Raw genomic sequence first — 23,442 nt, forward strand, 5'->3', positions numbered from 1 at the left:
CGGAAATCTTCCGGATGTGCCCTGCAGACTAAATTTTCATGTTAAAACTTTATGATCTTGTGGTGCTATATTACTAAATGTCCAGGACCGCATGTGGCCCATGGACAGTGGGTTGAGCACGGCTGCTCTACCTCTTGAAGGAAATACAGCATTTCCTTCAATGGAAAGGTCTAAGGCAGGGGTGTCCAAACCTGGGAACTTTAAGACTTGTGGACTTCAACTCCCAGAATTCCCCAGCCAGCATAGCTATGCTGGCTGGGGAATTCTGGGAGTTGAAGTCCACAAGTCTTAAAGTTCCCAAGTTTGGACACCCCTGGTCTAAGGTCAAAGAGTAAATATTTCAAGGAAAAACCAGCTACTCTGTGTGAGATGGTGTTCCTGGAGAAGCCAGTTTTTGAATTGTTTTGGGAAGCAGTGAAGTTACTATCCACGGGAAACTGGCATACTTTACAAAATTCAGCCCATACCACAGAGCCACATCTTGTGGCTGGGCAATACTACTTAGGAAGTACAGGATGACAAGAGACAGGATGGCACACCATCCCCTCTGAAGCCAACCAAGTCTCTCCTGCTTCAATTGGGTATAGGATGAAGAGTGGAAGGTCAATCCCAATCCAAGGACTGTGGCCGTATCACGACACAGGGAAGCAAATGGGTATGTGTCCATGCGGATCCACTTGGGATTTTCACACCACTTCACAGCAAGTTTCATTGACCTAAAGAAGACAAGAAAATGAAGAGAGGCATATGAAACTTATCTTTTTTAAAAATCATTTCTATAGGAGGAAAAAGTTGAAATCTGAGTAGTTCTAGAATCTCTCTGAATCTCTAAAACTGCAAAATGTGGTATCCATGGGCAAACTGGATTTTCCTTTTTAGAAGGAATTCCTACAAAAGTTAAGTCAACATTTCTTTATTATTTGAATATGCCTGGTATTTGATGGGAGATCTTTCAAGGAGATGTCAGAATTAAGTAAGGTCTTTAAAAGACCAGTTAAACTGTTGCAAAATTCACCCACTGCTTATGTGGATGGATGGATGGCTTCTTTTCCTCCCCCCTCAAGCCAAGTAAAGTGTTTGTGGCATACATGTGCATGGAACATGCTACAAATCTTCATGTATTTATAGCATTGACATTGAGTCTTTATTGATTAGCCCTTGGGCCATTACAAAGTATAAAGTTCCAGAAACAAATTATTACTAAAATTTGATAAAAGCAATATAAAATGGAATTTGATAAAATACAATTCAAAATGGATTTGCAATAAAATACAGTCTAAAATGAAATTGGAATAAAACACAATAATTTAAGATATAGATAAAATATGATAAAATTATATTTCGGTGTCACCCCTGCAATCAACCTTAATCAGTCCCACATATGAAGATCTCAACCGAACCATTTTGTTTAAGTACTGTGCTGTGTTAAATGTTTTTTCCGGTTCTGGCCACACATAAGGTAAGTTGTTTTGATATGGGATCCCAATGGGTCATTCCTTTCGTATATAGACCAAGGTACCTGTCTTTCACCCCCTTATACAAGTGATTTGAGCCAGGTCTTCTACCTCTGCCACTCCACAAATGCAGAGACGCTCATTGTAGGGTATAGAATGGAATCTCCCATATCTGGCCGTTCTTCCAAGCTGTTCGAATCTTGATCGCGTAAATATCTCCCTAAGATGTTTTGGCAGTTATAACTTCAAATAGCTGTCTACTTGAAAAGTACGTTTGTATTTGCTCAGCCATTTCAAGTTACCCCCCCTTACTAAGGATAGCTATTTATTTATAGCATAATCAGCATTGCAACATCACTTTCACTTGATGTCTTCGTAATGTTGCCCTCGTCTCATACTTGGGGCATAATTTAAGCCATTTTATCTTACCCTTTTCTGTGTGCACAACACCAGCAAATACAGAAAACAGCCACGATGACCAGCAAATAGCATCGTAGTGTTGCAGGAAGCGCGTGCTAGGTTCCACTAAGGATTGCTAGTTAAAAAGGCTGTTAAGATATTTAGATAGCCTGTGAAAAAGTGGGCCTCAGGCATTCCTTTGCACTAAAGGAACTCACCAGTTGAGATCTATACCAAGAGTAATCAATGTCCAATAAATCGCTGTGGCACTTAGCCCAAGGGAGAACGAAGTCATCAGGTAGAAGTGGAATCTTCTTTCCAGTGGGACCCAGGATTGAAGTAGCCAACCTAGGCTGACCCCTGAAGAGAGATGGTGGAGAAGGGAAGCTTCATTATTAACTGCCACATCTATTTCCTTAATCTTTGGATGTTCTAAAGCAGAGGCCAGCAGCCTATGGGTAGCCAGGTCAGCAATCAGCATTTGGTGATATGGTCATTATAACCAGAAGAGTAAAACTGTATTTTTAATTTTATTGTTGCCTTTTCTGTTTGGAGTTTGGGAGGATTTTGAGGTTAAAAACTGGGAGTCCCTGCCAAGCAAACCATTCTGATCTTCACTGTTCAATCCCGTTCCACGTCAAAACTGAAAAATCTGGAATCACACCAGCAAAATGCAACAATCTCAACCTCAACCTTATTGCTGGAGGGCAACCTGATGAGGTGTAGATGGAAGAAAAGTTGAGTAGATGTCAAGCTTATTGTATCTATTTTGCTTTTTTAATTTGAAACATACATTCTTAGCCAGATTACTAAGTATGAAACATACATTCTGAATTTTAAAAAATGATAAGCTTAGAAACCTGTGTGATGATCATGCTTCTACATGAAAGTCCCTTCTTGATTATCTCAAGCGTCTTTTAATATATTATTTTTCAAACTAATGTAAGCTGGGGTAGAGAATCACATTATGTCTGCTTTGATAAATCAATGGTGCATAAGGAAATATTAAATGACCTATTATAAAATCATTCAAGGATTTAACTAAGAGATCCAGATGTGGCCACTCTTAATTTAAGGGATATCTAATTTCTTCACCAAATTCATAATCTCATAAACTATTATTCAGCCAACTTTCCACTGTAATCCTATGACCATGTAGTTAGAAATAAGTATGCTTTTAGGCTAGGGCAGAGACAAGAACAGTTCTTTAAAAAGAAGAAGAAGCTGGCAATATTTTTGATCCGATAGTTTTCTGAGTATTCTGTCATCTGTAGTTATTTAAGGTCAGTTAGAGCTGAAGGATGCAAAAGAAATGGATATGGCATTCTGATCCATTAGTCTAATCACCTGTGGATTTGATACCACTTGGCTATGAAAGTTGCCAGGAAGGACAAGATTCAGGCAGAGGTGAATGCATCTTTGACGAAGGGATATTTGCATCTGGCTTTGAATGCAGCAGAGTTAATGTCCCATCCTCAATAAGTCATTGCTTAATTTGGTTATTTTAGATAACTATCACCCAGTCTACAACCACCCTTTTGGGAGCAACGCTGTAGAGAAAGTAATTGGCTGGCAGTTACAGAGAATACTGGAGGAAATTGATTATATGGATTAGTCACAGTTCAGGCTTGGATACAGGAGAGAAACCATAGTGATGGTCCTACTAGATTACCTATGGAAAGTGGTTTTTGAAAGACATATTCTCAATGAGATGTGCTTTTATCAATCTTGAAAGCAAATTTCCAAAGGGGTCTTTAAAAAAAACAGGGCTGATATCTCTTAGCTCAGCACATGTATGGCCATGCTGCATTGCCATATATGTGCAAACCAAGAACCTAGAACAGATAGCATACTGCTAACTTTCATGATGTACTTACCTGCCAAAATGCCACCAATAACTTGATGGGGGAAATGAGCAAGTATGAAGATGCGTGATAGTCCGATAAACAGCAAGAAGATGAAATAAATAGTAAAGGGCACCGCCCTCACCATCCAACTGTTGAGGTAAAATGGGAGAAGAAAAGTGTCACACCAAATAACTCAGCAGATGGGTTGAGAATTATCTCTTTTGCCTCTCCCAATGCCAACAGCCTTAGAAGTACCAGATGCCAAATTACAATTTCTGTTCAAATTAAGGAAAAACAAGATAAAGTATTTTTTATTTTACATATATGAGTGACAGAGGTACATAGCTAAGGTTTGTTCTGCAAATGGAAATTCCAGTTCATTGATTTAGAAATGCCTTAAAAATAATCAGGAATTTCTGCTGCCTTCTTTACTGGTAATAAGTTAGTAGAATCTTGATGGGAGTGCGCTCACAATTGTATCAGCTGAATTCAGAGGATCCAGAAGCTGATATTCCCCCTCCTTGTCTGCAAACATTCACTCCTGGATTGTTCCTACTTTAGAGGACTAGTGAGGCCAACTCTACCAACAGAATGAAAATAATTATAGGAATGGATCAACAAGACAACCTTGTTGTTTATAATTCTTCAAATGCAGGGGTTCCTATCTATTTGAAAGCCAAGTGTTTTATTCTATTTGGAGTATTATGTCCAGTTCTGGCAACCTTGTTCCCAAAAACTAGTATCACAGTTCAAAAAAAATTATAGAATCTGCAATCAAGTAACTGGGATAATTTCAAATTATCAATTGTAATTTCAATTATAATTTCAAATCTGGATAATTTGGCTCCAAAAATATACAAAATATATTTGCCTTTTTTTGTTTTCTGGGGCTGGGAGAATCAGGCACAAATTATATTATAAAATGTAATGTAAAAATATATCATAAAAAGTTATAACAAATTTGTATAGATTTGGCATCACCTGATAGGAGATAGAAGGATTTGGAAGGAAAAACGACTGGGACTTCCCCTCTTGCTCTGTCAACTATACAATACATATGGCCCTGATGTTCAGTGATAATACCATCGGCCATGGCATTCTCTTGGAGCAGCTTTGGGGGATGGGAGTGGGAAGACTTGTGCTATCCTGGTTCACTTCCTTCCTCTGCGGCCACTCTCAGTCAGTGTTGATAGGAGGGGAGAGATCCAGTCCTCACCCACTGCTTTGCAGGGTTCAGCAGGTCTTGGTACTCTCTCCGTTCCTGTTCAACATTTACATGAAGCCGCTGGGCGAGATCATTCGCCACCATAGACTGAGGTATCACCAACATGCTGATGATACTCAGTTGTATGTCTCAGCTCACAATGAATTAAGTGATGCCGTGTCCTCCCTCTCGCAATGCCTGTTAGAGGCTGGATGGGGAGCAACGGGTTGAAACTAACCCTGGCAAGATCGAGTGACTCTGGGTTTGTGGTTTGTTGGCTCAGTGAGAATTGCCACCTTTGGTCTTGGATAGGGTGGCACTACCCCAAACAGACCCTGTGCGTAATCTGGGGTTCTCCTGGATTCATGACTCCTGCTCGAAGAGCAGGTAGCGGTCATGGCCAGGGGAGCCATTGTGCAACTGCGGGTGGTGCGCCAGTTACGCCCTTTCCTGTACCAGCAATCTCCTCTTTTGACTATTGCAACATGCTCTACATGGGGTTGCCCTTAAAGAGCATCCGGAAGCTCCAGCTAGTGCAAAATGCAGCAGCCTGCATGGTTTTGTGCAGACCTTGGTGAGCTCATGTATCACCCCTCGTGCGGGAGCTGCATTGGCTGCCAATTTGCTTCTGGGTGCAATTCAATTTATTGTTCTAAATGAGGTTTTTATATTCTGTAAGTCACCATGTGCAAATAGACAGCAATATAAATTCAATAAATAAAAAAAATAAAAAATAGTATTGGCAGGAGAGCTGCATGCAGGTAAACAGAACGAGGATCAGAGCTTCATACTTCGATATGAGTCTTTTAAAGAAGTCAATACTGCAGACCAAAGGTGAATAACTCAAGGCCACATTGCTTCCACAGTGAACAGCAATTTTAAGACACCAAACATTCACAAACTCTAAGATAAAGTCCAAGGTGTGTAGCAGCTGTGGTTTGACTGTGATCACAACACTTCACTGAATTAGTTTAAGGTCAGTGGCTGCCTCTCCACTCAATGTACCAATGGTGAGGAAGAAAACGGGTGGAGAAGGAATGTTGGTCCTACCCGAATGTTCTTCTCAGCGTGGCGCAGGACGGGCCAGAAGTGGGTTGTTCAATCCTTATTTGCCCAAGAGACTGAGTCATAATTGAAGCCACGCCTCCAGCTCCTTCCTGCTTGGATCCAATTCTGACGAAACGCAGCTCCAACTGGAGAAACAAAAGAAGAGCAGGCCCTGCCCCGCAGCATACCTGCCCAAGGGACTACGGACCTAACCAGTCAGGGGGGGAGGGGAAATCTGGCCCATCATGCACCATGCTGAGAAGAACGTTCAGGCAGGACCAACGTTCCTTCTCCAGCTGATTGCGCAGGATGGTCCAGAAGTGGGTCATATCAAAGCGGCAGTCCCTAGGGCGGCAACTCACTTGTCCGTAGTTCCCGATGAATTATGCACTCTCTGAAGCACCCATTGTGAAGTATGCCTCGGCGGACACAAAAGCATCCAACCGGTAGTGCTTTATGAAGGGCAATGGAGTTGCCCATGTAGCCGCCATGCAAATATCCCCAATCAGTGCCTGAGTGTTCCGCGCAGCCATGTTAGCAGCGCTTCTAGTTGAATGCGCAGTGATCCCCTGGGGAACAGGTTTACCCCATGACTCATAGGCCCGAGCAATGCAAGCTCGCAACCAATGCCCAATGGTGGAAGGTGACACCCTAGAGCCCATAGCAGAAGGCTGAAACAAGACAAACAAGGCCTCCATCTTCCTAGTGGATGCCATCCGCTTGATGTAGATACCGAGAGCACTCCGCACATCTAACTTATGCCAGGATTTCTCCCTATCATGAAAGGGATTGGGACAAAAATCCGGGAGAACTATCTCGAGCCCTATGAAAGTAAGAATTAATCTTGGAAGTGAAAGTGGGATCAAGTCTCAGCACGCCAATGTTGGGATGGAGAGAGCCATTCTCTCTCACCGACAGAACTCCCAGCTCTGAAATCCCCCTTGCAGACGTGATGGTGACCAAGAAGGCCACCTTCAATGTAGAAACTACAAGGAAACAGTCCTCAGCGGTTCAAAAGGATCATTAACAAGAGCCAAGAGGACCGTGGACAAATCCCAGGACAGGAACCTGTGAACCACCAGGGGCCTAAGGTTAGCTGCCCCCCTGAGAAATCGTTTAACCACTGGGTGGCAGCCTAGACTCACACTACCATCCAGCACCAGGACAGCGGACAGGGCCGCCATCTGACTACGAAGCGTATTAGGAGACAGGACCTTCTCCAGGCCATCCTGGAGGAATTCCAGGATGTGCGGCAGACACAGGCCTTTGGGATCCATGTGTGCTACGCAACACCATTTGCAAAAGGCAGACCATGTGGCGTTGTAAATTCTGGCTGTGGAGGGGCATCTGAATGCAAGGATGGTCTGGATCACCCTTGAGGAGAAGTTCGCCTCCTTCAAGAGCTCTCTTTTAAAAAACCAGGTGGTCAGCTGGAGCCACTGAGGCTCCGGATGGACAAAGACCCCTTGGCGAAGGGAGATTCTCTCCTGTGGAATCCTCCAGGGTTTGGCAGTGGACAGACCTACTAGGTCCGTGAACCAAGGCCTGCACAGCCAGTATGGAGCGACCATGATGACCTCCGCCCCTTCCATCACTATCTTTCCCAATACTCCTGGCATTAGAGGAAGAGGGGGAAACGCATAAAGCAACCCCTGGGGCCACTGCTCCCCTCTGCTCCCCAAGTTGGAAACCGCATGAAAAACCTGGGAAGCTGGACGTTTTCCGGAGACGCGAATAGGTCCACCTCTGGCTGTCCGAACCGCCAGCAAATCTCCTTAAACAGCTCCGGATTCAGTTGCCATTCCTTCTGGTCCACCATGGCCCTTCTGAGTCAGTCTGCCTAGTGGTTCACCTTCCCGGAGATGTGCTCTGCCTTGATGGACAATTGGTGTCTCTCTACCCAATGGCCCAGCCTCTGAGAATCCTCCCAGAGGGCCTTGGAATGCGCCCATCCCTGTCTGTTCACATGTGCCTATGCGGCCACATTATCCATCAGCAGCAGGACATGAGTGTGAGCTACAAGGGGCAGATGAGCAGCCCGCAATTCCAGCCAATTAATGTTATGTGCAAGATCCAAAGGAGACCAGAGGCCTGGGCCAGCTAGGTCCCCTGCAAGGCTCCCCAGCCATAAAGACTCGCATCAATGGTCACCATGAGCCTCTGTTCCTTGAACACGCACCTTTTAGACAAGGCTGGGGAGGTCCACCAGTTCAGGGAGAGCCGCACTTGAGGAGAAACCTTAACAGGGAAGGTGGAAGAACTATGCCTGTTTCTCTGATATGGGAATAAGAACCACTGCAAGGTCCTAGCCTGAAGCCTCGCCCAGGGTACAAGATCTATACATGAGATCATTTTGCCTAACAACTGAGATAAAGTGACAATGGGGACGCGCTTCTCCTTCTGTACCTGGTGAACTAGCTTCACCAGACTAACCCTGCGATCTTGAGACAGGAAAACTATTCCTTTGGCAGTATCTATGACCGCCCCCAGGTGGAGCAATCTGGTAGTGGGCCTCAGGTGGCTTTTTTGAAAATTAATGGAGAACCCATACCTTTGCAGGGTCTCCACAGTGAGGCCAACGTCCTGCAGAGACCGTTCCGGTGTCTCTGCCTGGAGGAGGATGTCATCCAGGTAGCATTGTAATCTGACCGAGATGCGCTGCTAGAGCCGCCAGTACCTTCATAAAAGTCCTGGGGGCGACGCCAGCCCAAAGGGAAGCGCCCTGTACTGGTAGTGAATGCCAGTGTAGGAAAACCTAAGGAACTTCCTGTGTTGGTGAAAAATTAGTATATGCAAGTAGGCCTCTGTTAAATCAATGGAGGCCAAGAAATCACCTTCCCTGATTCCTTCCAGGATCGAATGAAGGGAAGCCATCTTGAACCTTTTATACACCAAATCTTTTAAGGTCCAGAATCGCTCTCCACCACCACCACCCCTGAAGACTTCAAAACCACAAAGAGGTTGGAGTAGAATCCCATGCCCCTTTCATCCTGCAGGACCAACTCAATCGGTTGGATCTCCACCAGATGGGCAATTGTCTGATGCATAAGGTCCCTCTTCATTTCACATTTGGAAGATGTGAAAGTTATGAAGAAATTCGGGGGGATGGAAAGAAATTCCAGCCTCAGGCCAAATCTAACTGTATTTAGAACCCAAAGGTCAGAAGTAATACACTCCCACCGGTCGGCAAACAATGCCAACCAACCTCCAATGGGAGCCGATGCCAATTTATTTGTTTCTGTGGAAAGGGTGTCTGCTCGCCCCGAAAGGACTGCTTGTTCTGAAGCTGAAACCAGGACCTGTCCCTGTAAGAAGACCTATTCTGTCCCCTGTCCTGGCGTGGCTGAAAATCCCTGGGCTGGTAGTTACACTCATTATCTGAGCCCCTATAGTTAGCCCTACGTGTATTCTTGCTTTTTTGCTGTGGAAGGCAAAGCCTTACGTTTGTTCTTATCCTCAATAAGAATCGGATCCAGGACCTTGCCAAACAGTTTCTTCCCCATGTACAGGGCCGCAGCCAACTTCCACTTCGCCTTAGCATCCGCCTGCCAATTCCGAAGCCACACCATCCTCCTAGCTGAAACACAAGAAGAAAAAGCCCTAGAGACAAATTTAGCGGCGTTCAAAGTGGCGACCGCCAAAAATTGGGTTGCAGCTATGACCTTGCTGATGTCTTGCAGCAACCTCACATCATGTGAAGGCATCCGCTCCTGCATTTGTTCCAGCCACATCAACGTGGCGCGGTTGAAGAAGGATGCAGAGGTAGCCGCCTTAATCGCCCATGTCGCAGCCAGGAAGGACTTACGTAAGGCCAGTTCAATCCTCTTATCTTCTGCCTTCAAGTTGTCCGTCACATCACTCGCGACCAGGGAATCTGGGGATGCCAAGGCAGCCATAGGGGCATTCACCCTCGGGACCTGCAGTGCTTGAGAGAAATCAGGCTCCATATTATAGAAGCACCTATCATTCCCACCTGGGGTGGGGAAAGTACCTGACTTAGCCCACTGCTTCTGGACCACATCCAGAAACAATTTCAGAGCCGGAATCTCGTCCTTCCTTGCAGCAGTTTCCGCAAAGAATCCCATTTCCTAGGGGCCTTTTTGGACGTCGAAGCTTCGACTGCCAGCTCCTTCTCCTCCTCCTGCTTCTCCGCCTCTGTCTCGACAGCCGCTGTGCTCCTGGCCTTGAACATCAGATAATGAAACAAACCCAGGGAAAACAAACCTGCAAAAGCAGGAACATCAGGCGCCAAACCCTCGTCATGAGAGAACTCCAGTTCCTTCTGCTCTTCATCCTCCTGGACGGATATCTCGCTCCTCAGCGAAGGAGACACAGCCCTCTGTGCCCTGCCTGATCAAGAGGCGGGTTCCTGGGCTTGTTTATACCTGGCCGCCACATCAGCTCCATATCAGAAGACCGTCCCTGAAGAGCTAAGCCATGAGCTATGGCCCAATGAATAAGAGATTGAATGTTATCAGGCAAATCATCGAATTCACCCTCAAAATGGCTGGGCGCCAGCCTGGGTGTCAGTCTTTCTTTCTGTGCTGGTCCTGAAGTAATTTCTAAGCATGCAAAAAGGTAACAAGCAACACCCTCTTTGTCCACCTCCGAAAGAGGAGGAGAAATGGAACTAGCCCTGGAAGAAACAAGGACACCTGCTGCTCTCAAACTTGCAACCATGCTTGCAGGTGCCAGCAGCCGAAATGAGTTCTCTCCCGGCAGAGAAGTGCAAACAAAATGGCCACTGCCTCGGGACTCAACAAGGCAACTCAAAATGGTCACCGCCTCATGGCCTCAAACAAAATGGCCCCCACCACAAGAACCTCACCAAGATGGACACCACCCAGGAAACTTCAAGATGGCCGCCCCAGAGACCATAGTACGCACTGGCAGCCATTTCCCACAGGACGAACGGCCGGGCAGTCAAAGGGCTCGCAAACACCCGGAAAGCCGAAACAATGCTGCCGTTCCACAAGCTGGTGCGGATAGCACCTTGGCTTCGCCAAACACAATCGCTGCAACGTGGAGGTGCCGACGCTCACCCGATGTGTCTTGGCACCCATAGCGCCGCCGAAAAGTCAGTCTTTGCCTCTGATAACCAGGAGGCAATCGCAGGAGCTCCCAACCGGTCCAGCAGCAGCTCGGTGACGTGGCAACAGGCAGGAAGCCGCAACAAGCGCCCGATAGTCGGCGCAGGCAGCGGTGCTCTCTCCGACGCCTGGGGAGCCTCCAACAACAGAAGCAGAAGACTAACCAAACCAAAGAAACAAGGCAGAACAACTTGGAGACCAAGTCAGCCACCAATCCAGGAAAAAACAAAAAAAAAGAAAAAAGAAGGTAAAACAAAAAAGAAACCACTTAATTAAAAACCTAACTCACCAGCAAACCAAAATTGTGTCTCTTTACGGGCAAGACTGAGTTGGAATTGGAGCCAAGCAGGAATGAGCTGGAGGCGTGGCTTCAATTATGACTCAGTCTCTTGGGCAAATAAGGACTGGACAACCTACTTCTGGACCGTCCTGCGCCTTCAGCTGGAGAATAAGCTATGTACATTACCTTATGCACCAGAAGAAAAAATAGAATATGGATCAAAATCAATCAATCAGACATGTAGCATTTCAAAGAAATAATCCATGGCTCCAATCTCAATGCAAATAAAATTAGAAATCTTTGCCTGGCACATGTGTATGATATGTCTTTGCCTATTTTACAGCATCATGGTATGGAAGGGGTAGGTGCATGCCTAGTCTTGGGGGAAGCAAAAGTTGGAAGGACATAGATCTGGATTTGTTGATAGTTTTGGTATGATTTATTGCAGACTGAAACGGACCTCTGAATTCTATAGCAGCGTTGGCGAACCTTTTTTGGCTCGCGTGCCACAAGTAGGGGGAGCGCAGGGGGGTCGTGTGCGGGCGTGCCGCACCCATAATGCAACGTGCGACCCCCCAGTGTGCATGCGCACACAACGCACGACCCCCCCATTTTTACATGCTTTTTTCACCCTCTCCAGGCTCCAGAGGCTTTATAGGAGCCTAGGGAGGGCAAAAAGAGCCTCCCCCCCCCCGGAGGCTTCAAGAACCATCCGGAGGCTTCCCTGATGCCTTCGGAATGCTTAAAACCACCTTCCGAGCAAACCGGAAGTCACTTCCGGTTTGCTCGGAGGGTGGTTTTAAGCGTTCTGAAGGCTTCAGGGAAGCCTCCGGACGGTCCCTGAAGCCTCCGGGGGGGGGGGAGGCTCTTTTCGTCCTCCCCAGGCTCCTACAAAGCCTCTGGAGCCTGGGGAAGGCGAAAAATAGCTTTTAAAAAGGTGAACTCAGCCACAGGTTCACCATCACTGTTATATAGCAATGATAGGAATTCCAAAAAAAAGAGGGGCGGGGGAACCTTTAGAAATTTGCACAAGGTTTTATTTAGGTTCAATTCTGACTTAGGGAGAAAAGTTCCTATACCTTTTTGTACTTCTTGGAGGAAAGAGTGAATACATCAACATGTAAACAATTACTGTAAGTCACAATGGAAGAATTGTCACAAGGACAGTATTAGAAAAGATGTGGTGGGAGAGGGGTTAAAATGCAATATTGCAGGGTAACTGTCCACTGCCAGGAGTTTGATCCTGACCAACTCAAGGTTGAGTCAGCCTTCCTTCCATCCAAGATCAGTAAAATGAGGACCCAGATTGTTGGGTGCAAAATGCTGACTCTGTAAAGCGCTTAGAGAGGGCTGTGGAGCTATATATAAGTCTAAGTGCTATTGCTATTGCTAAATACCTTTTAGAGTTCTTGGCTATCTGTCTGGCCAGAATGCTTACAATTGGCCACAGGGCTGTACCGGTGATCATACAGTGGCCAGAAGGACTGCCTGTAAAAAGAAAAAGAAATAAAATGGTTACTTTACTACTACTACCTCTGGTTGCTAGTGATCATCCATGTAAAAGAGAAAAAATAAATTAAGAAAAGGTAAATAATTATGTCACATAGTTACACAGTGTTATTAAATTAATAACCTATGGATAGTCCTCAAATTACAACCGTAATGGAGTCTGCCTATCATGGTCATAACTCATCTCATTAAATGGATTGGGTCAGATGACCCAATCTTTTTTGTGCAGTGATTGAAGAAGCTTCGTCAGTTCTGAAGTTCTTCACAGAAAATCTAGTTGCCTTTTGAAAAAGCCCCTTGGCGACAACAGAGATTTAGACTGAACACTGTGCGAAAAGCAAAAGACTTTCTGGGAAAACTCTAAAGAAGAATTGGAGGAAAAGCAAACAGAAGTGACAATGGCAGAGGTAACTAAACAAATGCCATATCAGATACAGGTGGACACTGAAGATACTATCACAGTGGGCACTTACAAGTATTTATTTTTCTAAAATATTGGTGTAACTATGGATTATAAATGTTTAATATGTAACAAAAGGAGCAAATGCTCCTCAAAATAGAAAAAAATATAGTCCATTTTTCACGAAAACGGGCCCCTTTTATTTCAAATAAAAGGCATAAATAGCCTTGAGGGGAATTACAGAGTGCTCCTGGAGGCGTGGGGCCTCCCCAAAACAAGCAAAAAACGGCCCATTTTTCATGAAAACGGGCCTGTTTTTTGTCAAAAAAATTACATGCATAGCCTTATGGAGGCTTATAGAGTGCTGCTGGGAGCTGGGGAGGGGAGGCAAAAAACCGGCTGGTTTTTGCTCATTTCTGCCTTTCCCAGCCCCCAGGAGCTCCCTGGAAGCCTCCATAAGGGAATGCACGGCCATTTTGGTGAAGGTGGCGGAGCTTCGGGAGGTAAAAAATGCTGTATTCAATGTAAAAGACGCACCAAGATTTTCAGCTCCGAAAAATACAGTAATTAGAAAAGAAACAATTAGAAAAAATATAAAATATTTGAGTGACAAAAGCTTAGGTGGATAATTTATTTCAGTAGGAATAAAAGAAACTGAGTTGCATTGTATATAAACTCTCTCAACTGTATCCAAAACTTATACTGACTGAGGATCGTGGCAGATATTATTTATTTCTTTGCACTTCTAGACCGCCCCCTCTCCCAAAAGGGACTCGGGGCGGTGTACAGTCCACACAGCAAATACAACATCCACAGTAAAATTCATTAAATAGATAAACAGATGAATAAATAAATAAATAAATATGGAGGAGGTTAAAAGAATTAAAAGAACTGTACAGCAAGAATATAAATATGGCTTTAAAACCCCTAAAATCAATTAAATTTAAAACAATACCCTTAAAATACCAGTTAAAAATATATTTCCAGGAGGTAACAGTTATAACAGTTATAATTATGCCAGGCCAGCTAATCGGAACAGGTGAGTCTTCAATTTTTGTCGGAAGGAGCGGAAGTCCGTGGTGGTTCTAATATCGGGGGGGAGGTCATTCCAGAGGGTTGGGCCTACTCCTTGGCGCCGCCCGCTGGCATTGCCTAGTGGACGGCACCTGGAGAAGCCCCTCCCTGTGAGAGCGAATTGGCCGCAGGGATGTATGTGGGAGGATGCGATCCCGCAAGTAACTAGGTCCTGTGCCATGGAGCGCTTTAAAGATGGTGATCAGAACCTTGAAACGCACCCGAAAAACCACAGGCAGCCAGTGCAGCTCGCGCAGGAGTGGTGTTACGTGGGAGTATCTGGTACTCCCCATGATAACCCGCGCGGCCGCGTTCTGGACTAGCTGCAGTCTCCGGGCGCGTCCCAAGGGAAGCCCCATGTAGAGAGCATTACAGTAGTCTAGGCGAGACGTCACCAGCGCATGAGTGACCGTGCGTAGGGCATCCCGGTCCAGTAGGGGGCGCAATTGGCGCACCAGGCGAACCTGGTGGAACGCCCCCCTTGCCACGGCTGCCACATGGTCATCCATTGACAGCCGGGCATCTAGGAGGACGCCCAAATTGCGCGCCCGTTCCACAGGGGGCAATTGCTCGTCCCCTATGGCCAGGGATGGAGTCAGCTGGCTGAACCGAGGTGCCGGTAGCCACAGCCACTCAGTCTTGGAAGGGTTGAGCTTGAGTCTGTTGTCCCCCATCCAGACCCCGACGGCTTCCAAACACCGGGACATCACTTCGACAGCCTCGTTGGGGTGGCTTGGGGTTGAGATGTACAGCTGGGTATCATCAGCGTACAGATGATATTCAACCCCAAAACCACGGATGATCTCGCCCAGCGGCTTCACATATGCGTTGAACAGAAGGGGCGAGAGGACCGACCCCTGCGGCACCCCACAAGAGAGTGGCCTCAGGGTCGACCTCTGCCCCCCTGTCAACACATATTGCATCCGGCCGGAGAGGTAAGAGCCGAACCACCGTAAAACGGTGCCTCCGACTCCCATCCCCTCCAGCCGGCGCAATAGGATACCATGGTCGATGGTATCAAAAGCCGCTGAGAGGTCTAATAGGACCAGGATAGAGGAACAACCTCTATCTCTGGCCCTCCAGAGATCATCAACCAACGCGACCAAGGCTGTCTCTGTGCTGTGCCCGGGTCGGAAGCCGGACTGGCGTGGGTCTAGATAGTCGGATTTATCAAGGTGACGTGGAAATTGCTGCGCCACCACATTCTCAACAACCTTCGCCAGGAAGGGAAGGTTGGAGACTGGACGATAATTAGATATGTTTGAATGAAAGTTTCTTAGATGGGGCTAAGACTCTGATACAGGGAACATATGGTCCAAATGAAGACAAAGATAGCATTATAAAGATCCTATAGGTAAAATATTGAACTTTCCATGTCAAAAGTGGTATTTCCTACGAGATTGGCATGAAGTGATTTGGATGATCAAACAATATAAATATATGTTGTCATTATTCTCACAAAATGAGTGTCATGAGAAAGCCTTGCCTATTCACACAATAATTGGCATGGTAGGCACAGCCAATTTGGAAACATTGATTGACCCAAAGAAAAACAGGTTGAAATTAAAAGCAAAGTAATGACACCATTCAAGAACCTTACAGGACAGTATTTCAAGAGTGTGAGGACAGGTTAACATCAACTTTCAACACTTACTTTCTCCAATTCCTATTTTCTATTGGACTGGATTACCAACCTGGTCCTGTTTCACAGCTGGATGGGAACTGACGGAGAAAAATTTCCTTCTTCTTGGAAAATCCAGATTCAGAGATCCACCAGAAGGGCCGTTCGCCAAATAACAACCTTGGAAATAGGAGGAAGAAGAAATATACAGTGTTTCCCTCAAAATATGACACATCCTGAAAATAAGGCCATGCCACATTTTTCGGGTAGGCAAAAATATAAGCCCTCCCCCCAAAATAAGCCCCCTGGACAACCACCCCCCTCCCGGCCAGGCAGAGCGCTGCTCATCAACTAGTAGTATCCCGAAGGTGTCAAGCCGCGGGAACTGGGGGGGCAAAGGTGCTTGCATTGCTTGGCGCCTTCGGGACACCACTAGGTCAGTGAGTGGTGCTGTGCCCAGCTGAAGATGAGGGTTGCGCGAGCGGCTGTTCCGCTCCCTGCTCGCGCACCTCCCAGCCTCACGATGGCCTGGCCCAGCTCTCCCTGCAGAGCCAGGGTACCACCGCTGCTGCCACCTGCCGCCATCCCAGCATGGCTTTTTCTGCAGCTTCCAAACCACGGAAGTAGGCTGCTGAGTCTTCCGGCAGTGGCCGCTCTGGGAATATGCTATATGGTTGTACGCTCTGGGAGTGCGCTGTGCCGGCAGCTGGCCCACAACCATAGAGTGTATCCCAGAGCGGCCACTCTCCTGGCTCTGCAGGGAGAACTGGGCCAGGGCATCATGAGGCTGGAAGGCGTGCGAGCGGGGAGCAGAACAGCCGCTCGCGCAACCCCCCTCTCCAGCCGTGCGGAGCATCATTCACTGGCATTCCGAAGGCACCAAACCGCAGGAGCCGGGCACTCACGTGGCTCGGTGATACCCCTAAGTCAGTTAATGGCACTGTGCCTGATTGGAAAGGGGGTTTGCCGGGTGGCTGCTCGTGAGCGTGCTCACTTCATGGCTGCTGTGTTGCACTGCTACGACAGCGTAACATAGCTGCTGGTCTGAGGCTGTGCCAGCTCTTCGGGAGCCCGCTCGCAAGAGAGCAGACACCCGGCAACCCCACAATAATAAGCCCTCCCCTGATAATAAGGCCCAAGCCATATTTTGTGGGTCAAAAGAAAATAAGACCCTGCCTTATTTTTGGGGAAACACGGTATATAATTAAGAGCTGGGAAGAACAAAATCAAGACTTCCAAAATGTAGGAAGTTTAAATTTACTTGCCATCTTATCTATTAGTTTACAATTGACAACTTTTCTTGTTCTAGTTTTATTGATTGATTCATTTGATTTATATACACCTTTCTTCTAAGAACTCAAGGTGATATACATTAGATAGCACTATTCCAATATTTGATAGCACTAATCCTCACCCAATATTTTGCTACAACAATCCAATGAGGAATATTGGGTTTAAAGAATGCATCTGGCCTACAGTGATTAAGAGACCTTTCAGAACTTAAGGTGAACTAGAACACCAGTTTCACCAGTTCTAGAAAATACTCCAAGCCTGCACCATTCTAACTAAATATTACTTTTTATCAATGTAAGACCACTGACTCTAATTTGTATCTTACAGCAGAAGGATTGCACACTTGTCACGTTTGTGAAGGCAGAGGTATCATTGTTTTGTTAATTTCTACTGGACTTATCAGAGAGAGAATCAGGTCTCACACCTATAACTAACAGGTAACATAAGAATAAAGAGGACAACAGTTTCCAGTTTCCAATTAAATCAAAGTCTCCTTCACATGCTATATGTGCTTCATTTACAAACATGGGAACGCACACATAGAGCTCTTCACAGGCCAATGAAATACACAGAGTGGCGGCAAAGGGTGACTGCCAGATAGAACGCAGGCAATATATCCACACTGCTCTTCAACCCATCTGCAATCCTTTCTAATGCATGGGTGAGAGTCAACTCAACCTTTTCTTCCAAGAAAGCCCTATTCATGTATAAAAGTAGTCCTCGATTTACAACAGTTCAGTTAGTGACCGTTCAAAATTACTACAGCACTGAAAAAAATGACTCACAACCATTTTTCACACATATGACCTTTGTAGTATCCCCATGATCATGTGATCAAAATTCAGATGTTTGGCAATTGGTCCATACTTATGATTGCTGTTGTGGCCCAAGGTCATGGGATCCCCTCCTGCAACCTTTTGACAAGCAAAATCAACGAGGAAGCCAGATTCACTTAACAACTGTGTTACTAATTTACCCACTGCAGTGAATCACTTAACAATTATGGCAACAAAAGTTGTAAAATGGGGCAAAATTCACTTTACAAATGTATCACTTAACAACAGAAATTTGGGGGTCAATTTTGATCGTAAGTTGAGGACTACCTATATACACAAACTTGTATTCCAAGTTTTAAAGACTACAATACTACTATAACTCATCTTTCTCTTGTTCTTATAACAATTATATAATCCTTTATCATGGACAGAACAGAACATTTGTTCCATTAATGAATAGCTCCAAATTTGTTCTAATCCTTGATTTTAATTCCTCTGAAAGGCAAACATATTTTGCTGCTTTAAAATTCTATTAAACTCCAGCAAATTGAACACTAATGGACTGTTGGTTAATAGCTAATATAAGTGCTACTGGCTGCATTTCAAGCCATCCTATTCACAGTGCAGCTTGGGTTAAAAGTGGAAATTCAGAGAGTGACTTTGAGTGAATTATTTTTTATGAGTCCAAGCTATTACAAGATTCCTCACATAATAGGCTTCCAAAAAAAAAGGCAGGATATAAGTCTATCAAATAAATCAAATATTCCAATTCCTTTCATGACTGATTTTCTGCTTCTCCCCGCCATCCAGAATCACTGAATAGGTTCTTTCATCTTGGGGTTGTTTAAGTAATTACTTTAATTTAAAGTCAGTTCTCTTATATATTTCATGTTTGCTATGTGAATGCCATTTCAGCCATAAAAGCATTCATTTATAAACCATGAAAAGGATTTCTTCCTCTGTATAAATTGGAGCTAACTCTATAAAATGTCCTCGATGCAGAACAAAGTTTATGTTCTGTGTTTAATTCCTGGATGTTGGCTCTTCCTTCTATGTCACAAAAAGCTGAATCTATCATTCTCCATCTTACAAAAGCACAGAAGTTACTGTCTTACTGTAGAATCTGAACTTCCGAATAATACAGCCCTTGTTCCTATGGGTTCTTTCTGGATGCCAAAAATTGAATGGCTAAGCTCCAAACATTCCACAGGAACAAATCCAGTCTAATTCTGGGGAAAAAAAATTACCCTTCCTTTTTCTCACCATTTAGAAGTCAAGTTCAGCCATTCTGAGATTAGGCCCAACCACAGCACTGTCAATCCAATCTTCTTATCCAGCAGGAAGTAGGCAAGAGGGAAATAAATTATGAAGACACATTTGGGATCTCCCAAAAAGGTTACCCAAAGCCAAAAATCCTCCAGTCCAGGCAGAGCACCCTGAAGTGTTTCAGCAAATTGGATGCCGCTAGTGTAAAAGATATCCATGGTGGTGAAACTGAAACAGATGAGAAGAATTAAAATGTGTTTCTGGCAAACTCTTGCCGAGCCAATGCCTTTGCAATGCAGAAATCAAGCAATGAAGTTGTTCAGAAGATAGTTAAACCATTTCCATAACAATAAAGAAGCAGTACATGATGATGCAAGCTCTGCTTATAAGCCAATCCGGCCCACCTTTTAGATGTGTGAACTTCAGATTTCTCAGCAATAGTCATCTCAGAGGCCATCACTGAAAGTGGGAAAGGACCTTGTAAATCAATGACAAACACCAGTGGCCGTTTTGTATCAAAACACTTTGCTGGGAACCTTTCTCTTGTATCCTAGTGCCACAAATGGATACAAGCGAAGCCATACCTAGGCATAAACCTTATCATCTCAGTCATCACTGCCTACCCTATTAACAAACATCCATTACCCTTTACCATTCATATACTGTCATTTCTTTCTTTTCTTTTTTCATAGACTTTGATAAAAATGGGCAGCTATATAAATGAATAAAATTAAATAATAAAAATATAATCAGGGAGTTGGGAAAGATGGTGTAGGGCAGAAATATGCACTTAATAATCCTTTATTATTTCAAAAGTTTTCAGTGGATATGATGCCATTATAGGACTACCTGTAGGGTATAAAATGTCAAGATGGCAGCTGGGACAGTAGGACACAGTATGATCAAAGTCACTATCTTGGCCTTTTTTTCTTTTCTTGTTATACTGTGTGTTGCTTCCGTTTCCATTATAGAGTTCCAAAATTAACTAAAAAAATCCCAAAATAATGATACAAGCTTGTAGGAAAATATGGACAAATATGAACTAAATCACAGGAACACACATAAATCATACAAACAAGAGTGGAAAAGAACTACATCATGATGCAGAAATAATATCAGTAGTTTAACATACGTAGTTGGAGCCTAAATTAATTATTATGTTTAAAATAATATTTTAAAAACACTTGCATTCTCCTTTCCCCCCAAAGATGTCCAAAGTGGTTAACTATAGGAACAAATATTCCTTTCTTTTGTTTTTAGTTTTTTAAAAATCTTATCAACTGAAATATAAAATAATCAGATTACAAGGACTCCACGTATAAAAGTTGTTGCAGCAACCAAGAATCTTAAAAGCAGCAAATAGCAATGTGAGAAGTAAAACCATCCAAGTGAAAGATGGGCATAGAAAAATCCAGTTTATTAAATGCTATGGAGAAGATAATTTTAGTTAGAATACAGAGTATTTCTTGAGGGCGGCCAAGAAGGAAATTCCATTCTAAATTTGGATCTGGAAAGCATATAGTGGTCTTTTCTAATTTGGTAGCATGAAGATGTGTAAATATCCATTATACCCAGCCACCATGGATTTATGGAAGTTGGAAGAATAACTGTCTAGTAAGCCTCAGGCTGAGAAAAGCTGTATTAGAAATGAAAACAAATACCTTGAAATATACTTTGTTTGTTAAAGGGAGTCCTAGAAAAATGTATTTCAAATAGCTAGTTCCAGACAATTTATTTGCCACATAATCAATATATTGCAGCACCAATAGTACCAATAATAATAGGTGACTTGGTGCAATGTCAAAACAACTGGAACACCACTTGGAACACCATTAGCAGTGACAAATTCATCATCAGTCTAATACAAAAGGCGGCTAAACTTGGAAACAACTTACATCCTGTGACGACATCAACATCAACATCTGCTATCCCAAGTCCTTGGTAAGGACTCGATCAATGGACAAAAATGCCAAATCCAATCTGAATATCAGGCTGTCTAGGCAATGAACCATAATAAACATTATTTATTTCATATTATTGTCTTTATTTTATTGTTAAAACAACCCAACTGTCCAGGGAATACAAAATTAAAACAGTCATAGCACGCTAATGGATCCACAAAACTCCACAGCTCATCAGACAGCCAGGTTGTTATGGCCTATGTGAAGGCCATGCAGATCTTGGAGGAAAAACTATTAAAAGTGGTATCTTATGGAATAGTGTTCTCTCCCCCCGCCCCCACCAGAGATAAACTTGCCTTTAGTTCCACTCAGGTCTGAGGTTGATGTATTATTGGTTGTGTAGAACTCTTATTTAGTTTTATTTGCATTGTTCATAAGATTGTTTTAGTCTGGACTGTTCATTTGATTTGATCTTTTATCTGTTTTCAAGGATTTTCCAGAATTTGTATAGTTACTATACAAATAATAAGTAAAAATAACTATTCCGGATGGATGGAAAAGTGGCAGAGGATATAAGCTGCATGCTGATCTAATTGGATTTTATGAGATGGGTCATAGATAAGAATGGAAATGGCTTTGAACAAAAATATTTTTCTACTAAAGGGAAAGATTTCCAATAGGAGGACCCTCAAAAATATATCTTCATCCCATTTGATTCACCTATAAAAAATGCTATATGTCTTCTGTTCTTGACAGACCATGGAAGAACAGACCTGGAAACAGATTTCAATAGCTACCTCAGGCCTGTGGAATATGTAACCCCATTAAATCCATATTATCCCCTACACAACATTTTCTGGGGCAAGAAATCATGGTGTAAAGTGAGCATTTAGAGATCAAGAGTGGATTTTGTTAACCCTAAGCTATTTTTAGCTGTGGATCCACCAACATATCTTTCTAGAATAGAATAAAAATCTTCAAATGTTCTTCTATCATTTCCAATTTCACATTTCCAACCCAAATCATTTCACTAGTATTTTATGGCTGATAGTATCCAAAAATCTAGAGATTTCAAGGCTGGAGAATTAGCAGGAGGAAACAGCTTTGTTTTGTTCTATTTACAGATCTTCCCCATGGCAAGTGTTTCTCAACCTTGGCAACTTTAAAATGCATGGACTTCAACTCCCAGAATTCTCCAGATATCTTAAAATTGCCAAGGTTGAGAAACACTGCCTTAGATGCCCAAAACCAAGGTCAAATATCCATCTGCCATCTACTATATCTATATCTACTATATCTATATAGGGGCATGCATAAGTGCACCAGCATGCCTAACGTCCCTGTCCTAATGTACCCATTTATTTGTACCCATTTCCTGTGTTCTTATTCATGTTTATTCTTATTCCTGTTAACTTGTATATGAGTGACAAACTAACTAAATGAGAATAAATAAATATTACAATCAATTATCCTAGTTGTTCAAGCACTATCCCCAACGATGGCTTCAGAGTAAAGTTCAGAAAATTCACAACTGCTCACAAATAATTTCAATTTTGAGAAGCTGGGGGCGGGGGAGAGACACAGAGAATGGCATACTTAAACCATCACAATTCAATGACAACTTTCACACTAGGAGCTTCCTGATTCCTCTGGTGCTTTCAGTACACCACGGCAATGATTTCCGGCATCCTGATCTGGCAAACCTGAAACGTCTGCATTAGCCCCTCGTCTCCCCAAACTACTTCCAGGATTTCTGGGAACAGATTTCTTGAGGACAGAGCAACATAATCCCCTAAGGAGCAATAAGTCACACATAGGCTAAATCGAACATTTTTCGTTAGGAATACAAAACACGATGCTAGAAAATTTTTCATGTGCTGACTGGACGTATATTACTCTCTCCACCTTTCCCAGAGCACAACAATATATACTAAATAAAGTTTTAAAACTATATTTTAAGCATTATAATATTAGAAAGAAATATTAATTAACTATTCTTTTTAGCTTTGTTTCTGAATTTCCCAAGATCGATGTCAAAAGATTTCCCTCTTTCTTTTCCTTTTTTTTTTTTTTTTTTTTGCGATTTTGTCCGCTTTGATGTTGCTCTTTCGTTCAATTACTCATCACCTCCCCGTTACCTGCAATTGCCGGCTTCTGATTGTTCGCACCATTGAATAACCAAACTACATTTCCCAGAAGTCTTAGAGATACGGACTCATCAGTATCCGGCTTGATTACCAGGTGAACAAAGGGACATTCACCAAGATTCGCGTAATGTTTC

General features: G+C 43.7%; 1 protein-coding gene across 2 annotated transcripts; it reads right to left on the bottom strand.

Moving 5' to 3' along the window:
- Positions 1 to 323: 323 nt before the first annotated feature.
- G6PC3 (glucose-6-phosphatase catalytic subunit 3) lies at positions 324 to 23,339 on the bottom strand. 2 transcript variants are annotated; one of them, XM_081933800.1, is made up of 8 exons: positions 23,300 to 23,325; positions 21,156 to 21,256; positions 19,258 to 19,488; positions 15,999 to 16,105; positions 12,719 to 12,809; positions 3,731 to 3,849; positions 2,072 to 2,213; positions 324 to 716 (listed from the first exon to the last, which is right to left on the bottom strand). In XM_081933800.1, exons 3-8 carry the CDS (start codon positions 19,476 to 19,478, stop codon positions 356 to 358), a joined length of 1,041 nt encoding a protein of 346 aa, XP_081789926.1. In that variant the 5' UTR covers positions 19,479 to 19,488; positions 21,156 to 21,256; positions 23,300 to 23,325; the 3' UTR covers positions 324 to 355. The 2 variants fall into 2 exon arrangements, with proteins under 2 accessions (XP_081789926.1, XP_081789925.1); XM_081933799.1 differs by lacking the exon at positions 21,156 to 21,256 and having other exon boundaries at positions 23,300 to 23,339.
- Positions 23,340 to 23,442: the final 103 nt, after the last annotated feature.

Source organism: Natrix helvetica (genome assembly GCF_964273705.1).
Source record: "Natrix helvetica genome assembly, chromosome: Z".
In the NCBI taxonomy this organism is placed as follows: Eukaryota; Metazoa; Chordata; class Lepidosauria; order Squamata; family Natricidae; genus Natrix; species Natrix helvetica.

Coding starts and splice junctions, on each gene's coding strand:
- G6PC3 (XM_081933799.1), bottom strand. CDS start 19,478: ATGGATATCTTTTACACTAGCGGCATCCAATTTGCTGAAACACTTCAG. Junction 12,810..15,998: donor CAGCTGTGAAACAGGACCAG/GTTGGTAATCCA, acceptor TTCTTTTTACAG/GCAGTCCTTCTGGCCACTGT. Junction 2,214..3,730: donor TATTGGTGGCATTTTGGCAG/GTAAGTACATCA, acceptor ATCTCTCTTCAG/GGGTCAGCCTAGGTTGGCTA.